Consider the following 20,000-nt stretch of genomic DNA (forward strand, 5'->3'; position numbering starts at 1 on the left):
AATTCATGGTTATTTCTGATTTATGACTAGAACAACTTGACGCACAGTGCTGAGCTGCATCTCAAATTAATCTTCAGGTTCCCAGCTTTCAGATGATGTACACCACTTCTATGTGACATCTACTGCTGACCTGCTATCTCCCCCTAAAGACCCCCTGTAACCCTCCTAGTAGAAAAGGTTCTCACTGAACTGAATCTGTGGTCAGCGTTGCTCACCAACTACAGCACATGTTCAGTAACATGTTTGATTTGATAGAGAAACTCAGAACAGAACCAGTTTCTAGTTTATAGACCTTGGATTGACGGTCTATGGAGCGGACCAGATGAAGTGACAGTCAGCCTGAATCCACTTTGTTTTAAAAACACTTCCTCATCAGTTGGTTCCTCTTACACTCTGTCCAGTAAACTGTGAGCCAATTCCTCATGACGACCTGCATTAGTGTACCACATCTCTACACAGGCCTCATTAGTGACTGACACACATCGTGTTAGTGTTTACTTACTTTTCATAGTACCAGCTTCCTCCTCGTCCTCGTCATCAGAGTTGATGACCATGGTGCCCAGCTGTGACCGCATGGTTCCCGTGTCCTCGTCGTCGCCGTGTGCGATCATCGTCAGAGCCGAACCGCCGAGCGATCCTGTTAATGAGCCGGCGACTCGGACGGTCCCCGAGTCGCCTGTTCCCGCCCGCACCATCGTCCCCTGGTCCACCTCATCCTCATCCTGGAACACACAACTTTATTAACACACGCCATCACAAACAAACCGTCCTTTATAGAGCTTCTTCTGCCCGAGAACATCAAACCCACCATGTTAGTTATTATATTTTTTATTCTTTTTGATTGGTTTTATTGTCTCTTTGTTGATATTTGTGACAATTCAGTTTTAATTATCTATCTTTTCATACGTACTCATTATTATTATTTTCTGATTTGATCTTTTTGTCTACTTTGTGGAGGATAATGTGGAAAAGGGAATATTTTAAGTGAATTCATTTTACTGTTAACTGCCATTAACTACCATCAGCAAATATGATTTTATTAAAATGCCATTTTGTTTTATGTCTGGAGAGTTAAAAATCCAAAGCAAATTAACTACAATGACACATTCTCATTAGTTAAGATTATTTTTTATGCTTTTTTTTAGTTCTAGTTACAGTGATCAACAGCTGATAGTGATCAACAGCTGATAGTGATCAACAGCTGATAGTGATCAACAGCTGATAGTGATCAAACAGCTTGGGACAGAATCATTCCTCTACAAACGCTGTTTAAATAATCTGCTTATAGTAATCAAGTTGTCCGCTTACAGTGTTCATTTGGGGTCTTTTCATACATGAAAACATACGGAGAAACATTTTAAAACTACGTTGGACTAACGTAAATTGATTTTTTGTTTTGATTTTTTACTTTACTCCCGTGATAATCTGCCTCGCGGACCGTCTGCTTTCCGGCTGGATACGTGAGGCTGATGCTGCGTGCACATAGATATCATGACGGGAAAAAGAAAGTCAGTTCCTCTGAATAAAAAACCTGGTCAAGTGGATTGATAATGCCTCGTCACGTAATGCCCCCAAAGTGAAACTTTGTAAACCGGCTCCTCGGCATCGGCAGCTCATGCAGACCGATGCCCGTCTCCCTCCACGCCGCTACCGAGTGAGCGAGCGAGGAACCCCGACAAAGAGGCGCCATTCTGCATGCACCGCTCGCGCTGCAGAGCCGGCCAAAAACAACAACGCCTACCCCTCGTGAGGGAAAAGGAAGACGAATACGATTCGTCTTCCTACGAATACTATACAAATGTCAATTAGATGGTAATCTGCATGAGAAATGATGCACAACAACATTTATTGAATTGTGATCAATTTGACCCGGAGAGACGTGATCACTGGTTTTGTAAATCCGGTAAATGGATGTTTTTTTCCATCAAGGCCAAAGTGCCCAAAGAAACGCACGACACTACAGCAGACGACACTTTCTCCATTTAACTACTTTCTACATATTCTATGATTATTTCTGTCTTTACCGAATTGTCGTCATCTTCTGCATCCTGCTCTCTCTGTTCTGCCTCCTCTTGTCTCTTCAGTTTGATCTCCATGGCGTCTGTGATCAGCGCTCTGAGGATGGAGCTGGGCTTCGCCGACTTGATGAACGGATGCTGAAGGAGACAGAAAGACAAACGATAGAGAGACAACGTGGTTAAATTAACGAGAATAGGAAGAAGACATACACAAATGATCTGTTTTCCACACTAGCACACATACTAGCAGCTGATGCCTAATTTAATAGCTCTTAACTACAATGAAAATTCAGTCTTTACTAGTAAAGGTAATGCTCTGACGAAAACACGTATTACTATAACCAAATTAAGATTACGATGGGTATAACACCAGCGTACCCTGAGTAACACACCTAGCATAATACTGTCAAATACGTCCTCTATAGTTCAGGTTCCGTAGTGGAGTTTATTATGGCGTTACCTGTAACAACTGTGTGGCAGTCGCCCTATTTTCGGGGTTTTTCACCAAACACTGGCTGACAAAGTCTTTAAATGACGGCGCCCACAGATCCGGGTTCCTGAACGTTGGCGGAGGGTTGGTGGGAATCATGAAGATGGCCTGGAACAGGAAACATAACTCAGAACAGCCAAAGACGAAGGAGTGCACGCAGAGAGAAATACTCAACGTAACTAATTATCCTCGTCTTCATAGTCGACCCTCGAACATCTCTGCACACACAAATATAAAATACTTTCTCTGTACAAACCCAAACTCTTTCACCAAATACACAAAGCCACTGCAGAGCCTCTCTCACCCTCATGGGATGGATGTCGGCGTAGGGCGGCTTCCCCTCGGCCATCTCTATAGCGGTTATCCCCAGAGACCAGATGTCTGCCACGCAGTTGTAGCCGATCTCCTGTATGACCTCTGGAGCCATCCAGAACGGCGTGCCGATGACGGTGTTTCTCTTCGCCATGGTGTCCTGGGGGAGAGAGAGAGAGCCGGATGTTATCGATACTTGTTTTATACTGTTGGTGCAGAACTTTCTGAGAAGTAAAGAACACAGACGGACAACAGCTTTATAGTTTTGGCTGCACAATTAATCGAATATTAATTGCGATCACGATTTGGGCTTCCCACAATTAAATGAACATGATCAACTGCGATATTGACGTTTGAAATGCGTGCTCCTCTCAGAAAAAAACTTAGCTGCAAAAAAGAGCTAAATTATGAGCTTCCTAAACTCAAGACGATCAAGATGTTTTGTCGCACCCTACAGCGGCAGCCTGTGAAAAACGTTCTTGAATGTTGCGGCTACAGTCCAGTAGAGGAGTAATTACACTGTATATTACTCGTTTTTGCCCCGTAATGCACTGAAATTAAGAATTAAGAATCTTATTTTGATGCAAAGATTTGCGGGATTGTAGCACAACATGGAAACAAAGCTAAAAGCAGTGGTCTGTTTATTTAAATGTGAAAGTGCCATAAAAAGATATTTTGTCATTCAATGAATAATCATGATAAATAATCGTGATCTCAATATTGATCAAAATAATCATGATTATCATTTTGGCCAGAATCGTACAGCCCTAGTTTGACCGATGTTGCATGATACACTGCTGCGCTGTCTGAATATTCCAATAACAACTAAATCATCATTATCTGCTCTGATACTGATTCAGATGCCCGTTTGTTTAAAGCTACTGTGAGGAACTTTTAACTGGTTATGAAACCGTCTCAATTTAATCCTGATGTCTCTATATGTCCTACATCAGTAAACGAGATCATCAGAGAGAAGATTGGCTATTTCAATATAGATATTCCTAGTGCCTGTCATCGGGTCGGATTCTGGCAAAATCAGACGAAATCATGCAGGTTCACCAGAAACTACTTTAGTAACAGAGGTTTTCTAAAGGGACTCTGGTGCTCAGAAACACTACCACTGTTGTCCACAGGGACCGCCAAAATCAACACAGAATAAAAGTTCCTCGAAGTAGCTTTAAATCTTGAAAGTTAACAGTCCAAAACCCACCAACTATAATGATCTCATTAGTCAAGATTCCTGCTTTTTTTTAGTTCTAGTTGTTTTGTTAAAGTAACATCAGGTGTATGTATGGAGATGTAGTCCAGATTTTGTTGTTATTCTGTTGACATTTTAGCAGGCAGATATATTTAATAAAACAAACATACAGTTAGTATATATCTAATTTGTCCTCACTGTGAGTTGTCCAGCAACTCCGAAGTCAGCCAGTTTGGCCTGACCCTCTGCGTTCAGCAGGATGTTTCCCGCCTTGATGTCTCTGTGGATTTTTCTCATGAAGTGAAGATACTCCAGACCCTTCAGGGTGGACTGCACGATGGTGGCTATCTCCTCCTCCGTTATCTACAACACACACACACACACAAACGCAGAGATGATGTAAGTATTAAAGTATCGTCAACACATCAACATACTCAAAACCTCTTTTTTCATTAAGACACGTAAACACACACTTCAGCACAATAACACTTACTGATACACATGCTCTCAATGCCCTATACAAACTATGTGTATGTGTGTATGTGTGTGTGTGTGTGTGTGTGTGTGTGTGTGTGTTTGGTTCATTACCGTCTTGTTACGTAACCGGATGATATCAGAAACTGATCCGCATCCACAGTATTCCATGACGATCCACAGGTCACTGTTTTTGAAGTAGCTGCCGTAGTACCGCACCACATGAGGACTGAACACATAGAGAGGTATTAAACTCAGCAGGATACACAGAGCTGTGTCACATTGTACAAGACTGTGGTCACTTTTTATTCATTTCAGCCTGCTTAAAATCTTAAGTGTGTTTTGTTACTTAAAGTGCCGGTCCATTATTTTTTGTTTTTATATAAATCATTCCAAATGCAGCGCGGCGCGACGTTTTGAGCTGAGCTTTTGTCGGATGCCCTGTTCCTATTTTTCCCTGTCACTCAAGTCGAGTGTCGCAACAACGGCGACGAGGAACGGCTGATTGGTTTAGATAAAATGAGCCGTCAGCGGGAGAAACCTGGGTCAGTTCATTGACGCTCGCTGTTATGTGCGTAGCGTCCACCAGTGAAAAATTATTAGGAGCTACGTGGTGTCAAGAAATGTAACAGCCACCTCACTAATGGTCAAAACAAAACACAAATGGCCACGCCAGTTTTTCCTCGCCAAAATCTAGCTAACGCTCGGCGCGCGACAAGCAAGTGTTCATCAGTTTATCTAGTTTCATATGATACCAGTATCTTCACTCTAGCTTTAAAACTAGCCGCCACAACCTAAAAATCACAAGTTGCGTTAATACATTTAGTGAAATTAGTGGCGTTAAAACTAATTTGCGTTAACGTGCCGTTAACTTTGACAGCCCTACGAAGAATACATTTTATTTATCACAAATAACCGATTCCTTGGTTCATTAACAAAAGACAAACTGTTACAGTGTTTCCCCTAAAAGTTTCTGTGACAGGAGGGAGGGTGTTTGTTTCTGGGAAACCCCCCAGACGGTTTATTTGATGTCTGACTCTTGTTTCCACGGAGGTTGAAAACACTTATTATGAGTCACTGTGGACAACCTGATGACAGTAATGATTGTAAAGTGTATATTAATAACATAATTTAAAATCAAATAACAATCCAATGAGAGGGTTGCACTGTAAAGGACAGAAGGTGTCGTATCCTGTACAGATTGTAAAGCCCCGAGGCAAATTTGTGATTTTGGGCTATACAATTAAAATCGACTTGATTTAATTCACAACTCTTTTATAGCTTATTTGTAAATGTTTTCAGTTTGCAGCCCACCTCTGCTAAAGACGAGTGGGAGACCTCTGAACACGTAAACTGGAAAGATTTAATATCTAACCAACAAGTACCTGTTGCACTGCTGCATGATGGAGATTTCCTTGATGATCTCCTGAAGGTCAGACTCCACAGGAACTTGTTTGATGGCTACAATCTCCCCGGTCTCTTTATAATGGGCTTTATACACACAGCCATACGACCTGCAGAGGCACAAACAGAGAGCGCGTTGGTTGTTATTACCTGTGGATGAGCCGATACGTCGCTGGTCACAAGTCAAACGATTAGCAACTTAAATCTGTTGAGTGCAGCAGCAGGAAACACACGAATATCAATGATATCATTTCAATTTAAAAGCAGCAGGAATCAAATCATCAATGAAAACCCTGAAGCTGTTAAGTGTTAGCAGACAACTGTCCTGCAGGACTTAAACTAAATCTCACTATATATTAATGCTGGGACGATACACCTATCTCCTGATTCAATACTATCACGATACTTGTGTGCTGATTCGATATGTATTTTGATTTTTAACTATTGTGATTTGATATTGCGATTTTTGTTAACTTTTTTAACACTAGACCATGGGGAAAAAGCTGAATCATACACTTCTAGGGACTTTTACTTTGAGAAATCTCTGAATGAATTCAGAATTTTTTGGGGATTTTCATGTCAGAGATGTCCTGAAGTCAAATATATCAGTCATTGTCAGGAATTATTTCTCCTGTAGCTGCTCTGGATTATTCTCTAGCACTCTGAGTTAGTTCTAAATAAAAACTAACAGTGAGAAAACGCTCAAGGGTGTGACTGGTGTGAACATTAAGCCTCATTAACACCAGTGGAACTGATGATGCAGAAAGAAACTACACACAGAGAACGAGCTACGTTCACTGGAGGGTCATTGAGTAGAGCTAGATGCTAGTGTCAGCAGTGACACACACACGGCGTCAATCAGCCGCACTGAACACAGGAAGTGCGTTGAGAAACAGGATATGAAGAGGCAAAGTTTATGTTGATGAGCACCACAGCAGGGAGGAGCTGAAGACATGAGGCAAAGATAGAAAAGAGAAAGAGAACGATCCTTTATGACTACAAACACAGCAGAAATGTGTAATACAGGTGTCTGTCCATGACTCACCCTTCACCCAGCTTCTCCAGGACGTCAAACACTTCCTCTGGCTGCTTGGTGAGGCTGTCCTCGCTCAGCTTCTTCAGCTGTCTGTAGACACAGAGACAGAGACAGACATGTAGACGGTTGAGACGGGGATAACAAAGGAGCATCTTTTCAATGTAAATATTTCAGAGTAGAGCTGCAACTAACTATTACTGCCGTCATACACCGTGTAGACAGGTTGAATGTCAGGAAGGTATGAAAAAAACAGATACCGTCCGAACCTAATTAAAGCAGAATATTTTGTTATATAAAACTAGGGCTGTCAAAATGAAAGTGATAATAACCCAAATTTGTTTTAACACCACAAATGCGAGTGTACACACTGCTGTCATCGTCATCAGTTTATTGGCCCCGAGCAGTGGAAAATAAATCAATAACTAGGGCTGTCAGAGTTAATGCAATAGTAACTAAACTAACTAAAAACTGTCATGTTCATTTTCAAAGGGGTCCCTTGACCTCTGACCTCAAGATATGTGAATGAAAATGGGTTCTATGGGTACCCACGAGTCTCCCCTTTACAGATATGCCCACTTTATGATAATCACATGCAGTTTGGGGCAAGTCATAGTCAAGTCAGCACACTGACACACTGACAGCTGTTGTTGCCTGTTGGGCTGCAGTTTGCCATGTTATGATTTGAGCATATTGTTTTATGCTAAATGCAGTACCTGTGAGGGTTTCTGGACAATATCTGTCATTGTTTAGTGTTGTTAATTGATTTCCAATAATAAATATATACATACATTTGCATAAAGCAGCATATTTGTCCACTCCCATGTTGATAAGAGTATTAAATACTTGACAAATCTCCCTTTAAGGTACATTTTGAACAGATAAAAAATGTGCGATTAATCACGATTAAATATTATAATCTATTGACAGCACTAATAAAAACATGTTGTGATTTTACGAATTGATCACATCTATCTTTTTTCAATAAATGTTGATTTTTGGACTCTGGAGTTCTTGGAAATGTTTGGATCACATAATTTTATTTATTTATTTGTTTTATCCGACACTGGGCACAAATACCGGCTTTAAACACAATGAAGAGACGTGTAAAAACGGCATTCAAATGTTGATTTAGAATTTGAATTTCAACGTGATGAATGAAGCTTCCAACTATTCCATATACAGCTCTACTATCAGCCATAAATTAGACAGAATTTAGCCAAAACAGAAGGTTTTTTATTCTTTATTCTATTCTACAGTATAAAAAGCATCTCTGAGAACTTTGAGAAGCACTATATAAATCTTATGTGTTATTATAATTATTATTATTACCAGTTAAATGCTTGAAATGGCAACATTTTAGGAAGTGCTTAAATGAATTAAACAGTCAGTATGACCAACAGCTATTCTTGTTTCCAGAGAGTCTTCACGTGTTCAGAATATTAATTCATCCTCCTTTAGGCGGAACTGTCCACCTTTACTCTCTCTTGTTTGAGCCGAAAAACAAAACTCCTCCAGATGTTTGATAAGTCAAGACAAGATAAAAATAGTCTCAGTATACAAACAAAAATAGATCCAAACATGTCCTAGATACAGATGTGACAAGCAACTCGTAGGATGAGTACAGGAAGGAAATATCTGCTGCTCCACTCTCACATTTCTGTTCAGACGCCTGGATCACACAGACTTTTGGTTTATTTATTGGTGCTTTCATACAATGTTTAAGTTGGCTTGTGTGTAGACTCAGAGGTATGAAATTTATATATCACCGTAAACAAAATCTGTAGTCTCACGTGTAAACGTGTGCAGCCTGTGATGATTAGTATGCCTGAAGAAATTAAATCTGAAATGAATGTGTTGTTTAGCAGTCCTGGATGCAGAGGATGGCACAAGCTGCATTTTTTTTATCATTTTTGTTTGTCTGTCAAGTGTTCAGTTGATAACAGACCTGTGTGTCAAGACGTCCGTGACTTTCTTTTAAAGCCTCAGGACCACATTTCATACTCTGCCCAAACTGTACAGGCTTCAAGCCTCGAAAGAAACTGAGAACTGAGCATTGAAATGCTAATCTACCACAGCAGCCCATAATCTGCATTTCAAGGGACTCTGTGAACTTCTACTAATGCATGTGTGTATCTGCTGTGGACACACTAACTGTTTACATTACTAAATTTAAAGTTTTCCCTCTGCTCTCTTTTTCTAGTATGATAAGTTTGGAGTATTATTTAACCTCCTTCTCAACAAGCTAGTATGACATGGTTGGTACCGATGGATTCATTAGGTTTTTCTAGTTTCACATGATACCAGTATCTTCACTCTAGCTTTAAAACTGAGCCGCCACAACCTGAAAATCACAAGCTGCGTTAAAGAAATTAGTGGCGTTAAAATTAAAATGCTTAACGCGTTATTATCGCGTTAACTTCGACAGACCTATTAAGGACACAACCAAAGTAAATTAGATATTCAAAAAAAATTGAAAGTAAATTATTTTTTGAGTCGTAAATTAAAGAAAATCATAAAAAAAAAAAAATACTGCAGTCACTCAGAATTGCTTCTGTTGCTCTCTAATAACAAATTACCAAACTGTTAAAAAAAGATAAAAAAACAAAACAATTCTTGCCTGAACATAAAGGGCAAAAATGACGTAAAACTCCACGTCTACATCAGTTTAATGAGGAAACGGTGGATGAGTGAGTGGACATGATAAACAAGATACACTGTGTGTTTTACTGACATCCTCCTGATAACCGGACAGAATAGGAACTCGTCAGTTCCTTCTGTCAATCACACACCGACCAGACTGAGCTCACAAAACAAGTTTAAGCTCTATATTCTAGACCTAAATATACAGTTTATACTATAATGTACTATTTAACAGAGAAAAACAGTAGATCTTTACATTAGAGAAGCCGGAAACAGTGAATGTTGGCTTGAAAAATTACTGAAACAATTAATCAATTATGAGAATAGTTAACAATTAATTATCTGACAATGTGCTAATCACTTAATTGACTAATTGTTTCAGGATTATTGGTGGAAAACCTCAAGAATTAATACATTTAAACAAACCCCTGACAGGTCAATATAATGTATTTACACTGTTGTCCTGCATTAACCGTCACCAGACATGAAGCAGCTTGTTTGCTCAGCTGACTTCATATAATAACTTTATTATTATACTTTATTTATCTGCTTTTATTGTCTTGTGAAGCACTTTGTAACATCTGTTTTGAAAAGTGCTATATAAAAACAGTAAATATATTATTATTATTATTATCAATAAAACACAGAAAGATGTGACAGACATAAAACTGACTCAGTGTAGGATGATAAAGATGATGAAGTCTCTCGTACATCACGTACACGACACCTGAGTCAATCCAGCTGTTTCTGTTGTTTTAACCAAAGTATCTGAACTCTTTCCTGTGGCCTCATTTTTCTGATACTACACGTGCTGTGGTCTCTGACGCCTAACACGCCTGTCGCCATAGAAACCCATCTGACAACACAAGGCTGTCAAACCCAACACATACACCTGAGGAACACGGAGGATTACAGGCCTCCTCTATCTGAGCTGAGCTGCAAGTGAAGATTATCACACAGAGTTAAGGCATTAAACTGGATCAGCAGGGGGTGATAGTGATTAAACTCAGGGATAAGACACAACAGAGGCTGATCCAATAACAGGTGGACTCATGTAGAACTGGTTTTGATCTATTTATGGGGGTTTCTGCAACCACGGTCACTTTTGACTCTCCCAAATTAAAAAAATAAACCTCCATGAATTTTATCTATGATATTTTAACCATTGGATTATGTAATACATATAAAGAGCTACACAGGAACGTATATTGCTAAGATGTGAAAGTCAATAGTTTGTTCCATTGCAACATCAGCGCCCAGCAGCAGAGATACGCTACTGCCATTTTGGACTGAAAGAAACTACCAGACGCCAGTAAAACGTCGGCCTACAAAGAGCCGTACCAAAGTAAAGCTAAATTATTTCTCTTCTATTGTCATATACTACTACTTCTACTGAAATGGCCTGTGTTGAACAATAAATTATTACAAATAATATAATAAGCATGTTCAGTCCAAAATGGCGGCAGCGGCTGTTGTCAAAAAAACACCAGAGTTTCGTCTCTTTCCTTCAATACACTTTGGTAAAGAGGACCCGCTCCCCATGTAAATATGAAGGACTCATTCTAAGCTAACGGAAACACAACGACTCAAATTATCAGGTGATTATACACTAATGAAAACATAGTTATGAATATTATATTCCATTTCTCATGATAGATCCCCCGAAATTATACACACTGGTCCTTTAAGTAAAAGAACAAAACTATAAGCATCAATATACTCAAAGTACCAAATGTAAAAGTACTCATTGTTATGCAGAATGGCCCATTTCAGAATCATATATACTAGGGATGGGAAATTGATTCACCTGTGTATCGCGATTGTTTTTTTTTTAAGATTTTGAAATACATTTCTTAATGCCATAATTGATATATTTGCTTCATTTGAGTCTATGTGGAGGTAGGAGGATGTTACCACTTTTATTGTTGTAGTCTGAGTAACGTGACGTCATGTCCGTTCCGTATCCGTCAACCAAAACAAACCGCAGTGAGAAGAATATGGCGGAGGGTCTGCGTGGATACGACCCGCACCCTCCTATTTTAAATCCAGCGTGGTAAACACTACACATCCAGTAAAGTATGGAAACACTTTGGGTTTCACACATTGGCAGGAAATGCAGAGCTAGACATCACGGCTAAAGCTGCATGCTAACTCTGTCACGGACAGGGAACGTTATCGTATCGTGGTAACAAAAATCACAATAAAACCTAATATCGAATCGCAATACTTATCGAATTGGGAGAGAGGCGAATATTCCCAGCCCTAATATATAAACTGGGGAAAAAAGTTTGTAAACTTGTGTTTGGTAGATTATTTCTCTGTTGTTACAATGCTAATGGTCATTGTATTTTACATTGTTGGAAAGCCTGTTTATTAACCTTCGCAATGATGTCCAACTTGTAAGGATCATGCGTTTGTGGGATGAGCAGCACAGCTGATTATGTGGGTAGCGCCCAAGAAAAATTTGCCAAAATGCTCCGTCAATGGTAAACAGTGTATTCTCCTGTTGGTGTTAACTCTTGTTTTGAGTTGATGAATACTGCTAGGTAGCTTCACCATTAACCTATAAAAATGTAATTTATTAGTTGATTATATTTTGATCATTATAATCTGCAAAGTAACTAAAGCTGTGGACTTTGGACATTAGTACTGGCACTTGCTAACCAGCTTTTAAGAGTATTTATTGCTAATGTCTATTTTGAATCTTATTTATTCTTATTCTATTCTTAATCTTGTTGTGTGCTTGTTCTATCTTTTGCTGCTGTAACTCAGAAATTAGTAGTACCTACCTAAAATAAATGTAGAGCAGTAAAAAGTACAGTAGTTCTCTCTGAGAGTGGAGAAGAAGTATGAAGTGCCATACAATACTAGTAAAGTACCTCAATCAAGTAGAGTAGTAGAGTGGATGTACTTAGTTAGGGTACATTACACCGCTGGGTGTCTCACTATAACCAGGTATAACCAGGTGTCTCACTATAACCAGGTATCTCACTATAACCAGGTATAACCAGGTGTCTCACTATAACCAGGTGTAACCAGGTATAACCAGGTGTCTCACTATAACCAGGTGTAACCAGGTATAACCAGGTGTCTCACTATAACCAGGTGTCTCACTATAACCAGGTGTAACCAGGTATAACCAGGTGTCTCACTATAACCAGGTGTCTCACTATAACAGGTATCAGGCTCATTTCATCCCAGCAGCAGCAGCAGCAGCTCAGTTGACCACAACCAGACAGACCAGACAGATCTAATCAATGATTACTGATCGATATGTTTTCATTATTAGCATGTTGACGTTACCTGCGAGGGTGACTCCTCATCTGAACTTTGTCCTTGTTCTCCATGTTGTCCTCTTCTGTCTTCTTCTCTGTAGTCTCAACTTGACGTTAGCTCGTCTCACACGGAGACACTCGATGCTAAGCTAACTATGCTAAGCTAACTGTGGTAGTAACAGATACACGGTGTGCTAACTGTGTGTTAGCTCGCTGGCTAACAGGCTAGCAGCTAGCCTCCGCTGTGTCCTGTGTCCTAGCAGCGTCCCTCCAGCCGTCCGTTCGCCGTTAAAGACACATACCGTCCGGTCATCATTGCGTAAGGACACGTTCACACCGCGGACACTCTTCACACCGCTGCCGGGTCCTCGTCTCTGAGCTCATGTTGTCCTCTCCGTGTCTCCACAACTTTGGACGAGTTGGGCAAACCGCTCGGCTGCCGTTTGAAAACACCAGGAAGTGATCGCGAGGACAGGAAGGACGGAAGGAAGGCGGGCCGGACAAAGACTGTAGTACCGGGGACCGACAGCAGGGGGGGACAGAGACACACTGAATACAATACAAGAGAGACCACCTCAGGTAACACCATAGATATAAACAAACACCATGGAGGTTATAAACACTGGAGAAGTATACATACATACATACATACATATATATATATATATATATATATATACATATACATATATATATATATATGTATATGTATATATACATATATATATATATATATGTGTATACATATATATATATATATATGTATATATATACATATATATATATATATATGTGTATATATATATATGTATATATATGTATATGTATATGCACTGCACTTTGGTTATTTGTTATATATTGGACGTCTTAATGCAAATATTTGTATAAATTTCATATATTTTCATTTCTTAGTTTTAGTTTTAGTACTTATATTTCTTTACACATATTTTGTTTGTATTTATATTGTAAGATAAGATAAGATATTCCTTTATTAGTCCCACAGTGGGGAAATGTGCAGTGTACAGCAGCAAAGGGGATAGTATAAAAAACAAGAAGCATCACTAAAAACAAAAAGCAAGGTACAACACAGTAAAAAAAAGAAAAACAAAAGTAGACAGACATATAAAATATGAACAATTTAAATAGAAGGAAATATCAAAAAAGGAACAATATAAACAAGGGGAATATTTGAAATAGTAACAATATATACAGTATTGACAATAAACAGACTATTAACACAATTGCACAAGTGGAAATATGATATTGCACAGTGATTGGAATGAAATTGCACCTGAAAGTATTGATATTGCACAGTCAGGGTACAGTATAGTGCAGTTATTGTCAGTTTTGGTGTGTAAGTGGTCTACTGGGAGCAGTGCTGGTTGTAAAGTCTGACAGCTGCAGGAAGGAAGGACCAGCGATAGCGCTCCTTCACACACTGCGGGTGGAGCAGCCTGTCGCTGAAGGAGCTCTCCCTGCTGAGATGGTGTCCTGCATGGGGTAGCATTATGTACACGACTTACATGTTAAATACTCCTTTATTTCTATTTTCTTATATTTTTTGATGTTTATACAAGAGAAACTGTGATTATTATTTTACAGCCTACATATTTAATGGTATAGTTGGAGGGAGCCTGAGATCTAAGATGTTCATTGCCAACGACTGCTTCTCTGTAATTGTTGTACACATGATAATAAAGAACTTGAAATACTTCAGTGTAGAAATACTCCGTTACAAATAAAAGTCCTGCATTAGTATAAAAAGTTGCATCTAACTTTTGCAGAGAAGTAACTTCTGCACTATTTCATTTCTAACTAAATTGCCAATGTTCACTTGACAAATAAATAACTTTAACTTTGAGGATATGAGTTTGTTTTAACACTGGAAAAGTCATTAAATTACAAATTATGTATGCTGAACTAAAAACTACCAGTGGTGGGATCTAACTAAGTACATTTACTTAAGTACAAATTCAAGGTACATGTATGTTTCTGTCTTTTCTCCTCCTTCATAAAAGCTTTAGGGGTTGGTTTTTATATTTGAACGGTTACGTTACTGAACTGATGAGTATTTTTATTAAGTGACTTTGAGCTGAGTTGCTATGGTAACCGGGAAATCCCAAAGTGGAGTTTTGTTGTTTTCTTATTGAACTGATGAACTCTGTTTTTCTTTCTTTACCTTTCACGTTAATATAACCTTTGAATCTGAATCGGTGGTGTGCTCGAGTTTATCTGATTTGAGTGTTTAATTCTACTGCTTGAAATGGATCAAACATGTTCCTGTGTTGGACAAATAACCAGTGGTAACGTTTATTATAAATGCATACAGTATATCCTTTGTGGGGTTTGATACTGACTTAACTTTTATTTTTTTAATTAAACTTGGTCACACCGCTAAAACTTGTACTTTGAGTATTTCCATTTTCTATTTTCTACTTCTACTCCACTACATCTGACACCAAGAATATAAAAACATTTCTTGTAAACTTATTATGAAGATATATTTTAGGTATAGCTTCGTGTTGATGCCTGCCCATAGTAATGTATAACATACATGTGTATTAGTGTATGTTAATAGAAAATATGATTTATAGGAGTGGAGATCTTTAGGTTTTTATGTTTTTAATGTTAAAAATCAGTATATAGTACCTACTTTATACTGGTAATACACTGTATGGAACTGGGACTCAGTACTAGTCTTGAATACTGTCAGTACTACACTGCTGTACACTTCTACTCCTCTCCAACCAAAAACTAGTTTCAGTTTTAACAGTTAAATAAAATGTCTGCTGGATGTAACGGTGATGTTTGACACTGTTATTACACAGTAGATAAACAGTATATAATCAGTTGTTAATAACGCCTAGCAGACACTTGTAGTGTTCACTAGTAGAAACGTTCTTTTCCAAACTCAAGACAAAACACAGAAGAGCTTTTACATTAATAGAATATTTTATTTAGAGGAACAAAACAGCACAGCGATGTTCACATCTAAATCAGTAAATAACATCCAAGAGGACACGAAGGAGCTTCATCCTCAAACCAGGAATGACTGTCGGGAAGAAGAGCTGCAGGAAGAAAAGAAAACACAATGAGATAGAGAAACATCGTCTATACGCTCCGTCTACGTTGGATTCTGGGTCTCTGGGTCGAAGAGTTGCATATGAGGCGTTCAACTCAGGGGTGAAAGTAGATTGAAGTTCTTGCCGGTACTACTGGGCTACCTCAATCTTCATCTCTTGATATTGTTCCTTTGGAATTTGTATTGTTCCAACCTGAGGGGGCATTCACATGGATTTGATCACTCTGGAACTCATATTTCTGATTATTCCAACACTACATGAATGCAGCACAAATGCTCTATCTGGCAATGTTAATGAAAGATAAAAACAAATGGAGCTGTGATTAGGGATGTTTTATACACCACACAGTTGTACCGGCAGGGACACATAGCCTACAGTAGTGCACAGATGCCGTTTCCATGGTTACCACGCACAGTGCCTTGCGTTTACTCGCAGAGTGCTTGTCTGAATGAGGAGCACAGTCACTACTTTCACCCCTGCTTGAGTTTTAATATAAAATAAGTCTTTACTAATCCTCAGAACTGAGGTTTGGTTGTTGCAGCTGCACATGGACAGAAATAAACACAGTTAGAGAAAGTAAAAAAATAAATATTATGATGTATATAAAACTAAAATGGAATAAAATAGAAATAATACAAGAGCAATTAAAGACAGAGTTACAAGGTAGAAGATACAATAGTGTGATGTGGTTAGTAGCAGCAAAAAGAGTCAGCAAGTCAGTATATACAGTATACATATACACAAAGTACATATATATAAGATTATGTAATGGTCCTTAGTATTTGTCAGTATCAATATGGAAATCTGATAGAAATATAATACAGTATGTAATGTAATAAAACTGTATAATATACAGTATAGTACAGCAATATAACATAGAAAATCAAATATAATATAGTATAATATACGTATATATCCTTGACTCTTCAGATGTTACGGTGACTCACGGTGGTTTTACTCCCCGGAGGGCTGCACGCTCTCAAAGACGCCGGCTTCCTTCATGGCGTTGAACTCTTTGGCGGCGTCGTACTGCTTGTAGAAGTCAGCGTAGGCCTGTTTCCTGGGCTCCGTCACTCCGTACTGGGGGGGGGGAACAGAAGACATGTCGCACATTGTTCACAATTTAAACCAAAAGCTGAAAAGAGAGATGGTTGTCATGAGACAAAATGTTTGAATTAAACTTCAGACAGTTTAATCTACGCCACTCGACTAGATTGTATTTCGATTTCGTTATATTATTCTGAATGTCTGCTGCAGTAGAAGCTGGTCAGGATGCTGATATTGTTCCCGCCATCATGTCTGTAAACAGAGCTCTTAATCAGCGCCGGCTAACGGCCAAACAGCCGACTACTTTATTATATTTATTTTGGATTCTAATAAAATAGTGGTCTACTCCATATCCTTGTGGACAGCCCTGTATAGAGTGTCCTTTTTAAATCTCAACAGTGTCCTCAGCGTTCAGGTTAAAGCCACGCGGACGCTGCGTCTCTCACTCTCACCTTGAAAGCGACTGCAGCCACCAAGGACAGAGCGAAAGCGATGGGCAAGTGAAACCTCAGACGCTTTCCCAGCAGCCCCCTCATCACAGGCTTTTGCAGAGACATGATGGATCACCTGCAGGGGGACAAAAAGACAAAAATACAGCTTCATTCTTGGGCCGATCTGTGCACTCAATATGTCAAGGAATTTAGTCGGAGTAAAGACGCAGTCAGGCTGATATTCCCATATTCTTTGAGGAACGGCAGGAGACACATTCGCTCCTTAAATAAATACAGATGTGAAACATTGTGAAAGACCAGAAGTTGTAGTTTAAACACTAGAACAGCCCGGCCAACACTACTATTTCATAGTTCTTTTTTTTTTTTTTTACATAAACAAATAGTCTCGATACTGATGGCTTGGATTTGTTTTGTTTGTTTTTAAAATTGTGACCAAGAGATAAACTGAGCGGGATATTTGACATTTTAAAAATAAACTTATCAGTTCTCTCTGGTGAGACACAACAGGGACAAGGTTTCTAAATGACCTTTAGTTTGGCATTTCTCTACTGCAACTTCCTGTTATCAGCCGATAAAAACACTGATAGTGACACATCTGCAAAAGTGAGTTCAACTTCTTTATTGTCATGATGTGCACAGCAATAATTACAGCAAAGAGTTTAGAAGCAAAGAGACGGAACTCTGGTGCTTTTTTGACAACAGCCGCCAGATGGTGCTGCGGTAGCACTGCCACCATTTTGGACTGAAAACGCCAATGAGTCTGTGTCCACGGATGCATAAAGAGACGTCTGTTAATCAGAGGATCATTTTCATTTTTAGGGAAATCAACTTCCCAGTACGAACACTCAAATAGCTGCTAAATCAGCTACTTCTTGCTGTTCCCATGTCCAGTTCTGTGACTACAGCGGGTCAGGCTTTTGCTGTCAAACTACACTTTCTGTAGAAATTTAATCATCTAATTCTGTATCCACTTTGAAAAAAAACTGTTGAAAACACATTTTTTTAGGATGGCATTCTTATAAGGTCCCGTTGTCATATGTCTGTCTATGCGTTTTTATATGCATGTGTCATGAAGCATGTGTACAGAGCATTTATGTATGTGTGTGTGGACATATATATTATTTTTATCATCTGGTTGTACCATTTTACTACATTATTATTATTATTATTGATATGTTCTGTGATGTTCTGTTTTAACCGTTACCTTTTATTTTTTTGTTACTTTATCTGCCTTGTTTTCTTGTGAAGCACTTTGTAACATCCGTTTTGAAAAGTGCTATAGTGCTATATTAATAAATGTATAACTTATTATTATCATTATTGTGCTGCCATATTTGGATATTATATCACAAAATTATGGAAAATGAATTGCTGCATTAAAAATAATAGATACTGGATTTTCTTTGTGACATTAGTCAAACATTCAGACACCAAAGGTCAATTAACTTCACTCATCGGCTTGTTTTCAAAATATTGACTTTAGTTTTTCTTCAGACATGTAGAGAACCGTGAGACAGACATGTTTTATGATTATAAACATATTAATTTTTTTTCCTGGTTGGAATAACTGTATTTGATCTGTTTGTAAACAAGGTGATAAATCAATTTATGTAATTTCTTGGTTTTATGCATATGAAATCAGATGCATTAAAGAAACAAAAGTGGTGAGGAAAAAGGCAATGAACATAAATCAGCAAATAGGACTTGAAAGTTTTTTTTTTTTGAGTACACATATCCCACAAGGCCAAAACAGTGGAGCTGAAGCTTGAAAAAAAAAGAAAAACAAAAGAAAGAAAAGGTGCCAATGAAATGACTCCTTAGTGGACAGTGGGTAAAATCCATTTTACAACGTCAACAGATCTCTCTATATTATGGCACAGGATACACAGGTTATGTCCCTGAAGGCCATTAGAAGTCATGTCAGCACTGAGAAATATCCAGTGACCTCTCTGTATAAGAGTAACATTACTTCCAGGTACATCTGTCCTGTATCACTCTGTATATAGGAGCATTATTGATCACCTTCAGGAGGGTATTATTAACTAGCTAGTGTTAACAGAGAGGAGAGTCAGTGTAATGCTAATTGATGTAGCATAGCTCAGGACAAAGGAGCATGATGTCAATTAAAGATTACTTTCTTCTCTTTAACAAACAACAAGACAATTTCCTCCTCATCCTGCGATTTGAAAATTGTAGGAGGCCATATTGTGATTTCGATAAAATGTCGACTAATTGTGCAGCCCTAGATATATTATATATATATTATTATCAAATTATGGAAAATTAATTGCTGCATTAAAAATAATAGATACTGGATTTTCTTTGTGACATTAGTCAAACATTCAGACACCAAAGGTCAATCAACTTCACTCATCGGCTTGTTTTCAAAATACTGACTTTAGTTTTCCTTCAGACATGTAGAGGGTCGTGAGACAGACATGTTTTATGATTATAAACATATTAATAATGTCCCTGAAGGCCATCAGAAGTCATGTCAGCACTGAGAATATCCAGTGACCTCTCTGTATAAGAGTAACGTTACTTCCAGGTACATCAGTCCTGTATCATCCA

The 20,000-nt window shown here is 38.5% G+C and overlaps 2 protein-coding genes across 3 annotated transcripts in view; both read right to left on the reverse strand.

Annotated features, from left to right (window-relative positions):
• LOC141774611 (serine/threonine-protein kinase 4-like) overlaps nucleotides 1-13,326 on the reverse strand; it is a 39,376-nt gene extending 26,050 nt beyond the window's left edge. Inside the window, exons 1-9 of the mRNA XM_074647402.1 lie at nucleotides 12,876-13,326; nucleotides 6,942-7,022; nucleotides 5,878-6,006; nucleotides 4,607-4,721; nucleotides 4,217-4,381; nucleotides 2,813-2,980; nucleotides 2,479-2,616; nucleotides 2,025-2,156; nucleotides 503-722 (exon numbers count right to left, since the gene is read on the reverse strand). Of these exons, the coding sequence (XP_074503503.1) occupies nucleotides 503-722; nucleotides 2,025-2,156; nucleotides 2,479-2,616; nucleotides 2,813-2,980; nucleotides 4,217-4,381; nucleotides 4,607-4,721; nucleotides 5,878-6,006; nucleotides 6,942-7,022; nucleotides 12,876-12,919 (1,192 nt within the window). The 5' untranslated portion in view covers nucleotides 12,920-13,326. The remainder of the gene's footprint in view (nucleotides 1-502; nucleotides 723-2,024; nucleotides 2,157-2,478; nucleotides 2,617-2,812; nucleotides 2,981-4,216; nucleotides 4,382-4,606; nucleotides 4,722-5,877; nucleotides 6,007-6,941; nucleotides 7,023-12,875) is intronic.
• A 2,454-nt stretch (nucleotides 13,327-15,780) lies between these two features.
• The window catches only part of cox6c (cytochrome c oxidase subunit 6C), a 4,948-nt gene continuing 728 nt past the window's right edge, over nucleotides 15,781-20,000 (reverse strand). For both annotated transcript variants that reach the window (XM_074647415.1, XM_074647419.1), the window contains exons 2-4: nucleotides 17,430-17,544; nucleotides 16,878-17,010; nucleotides 15,781-15,915 (exon numbers count right to left, since the gene is read on the reverse strand). In XM_074647415.1, coding sequence (XP_074503516.1) covers nucleotides 16,885-17,010; nucleotides 17,430-17,534 — 231 coding nt within the window. In that variant the 5' untranslated portion in view covers nucleotides 17,535-17,544 and the 3' untranslated portion in view covers nucleotides 15,781-15,915; nucleotides 16,878-16,884. The remainder of the gene's footprint in view (nucleotides 15,916-16,877; nucleotides 17,011-17,429; nucleotides 17,545-20,000) is intronic.

This window comes from Sebastes fasciatus, chromosome 1 (assembly GCF_043250625.1).
Source record: "Sebastes fasciatus isolate fSebFas1 chromosome 1, fSebFas1.pri, whole genome shotgun sequence".
NCBI lineage: Eukaryota > Metazoa > Chordata > Actinopteri > Perciformes > Sebastidae > Sebastes > Sebastes fasciatus.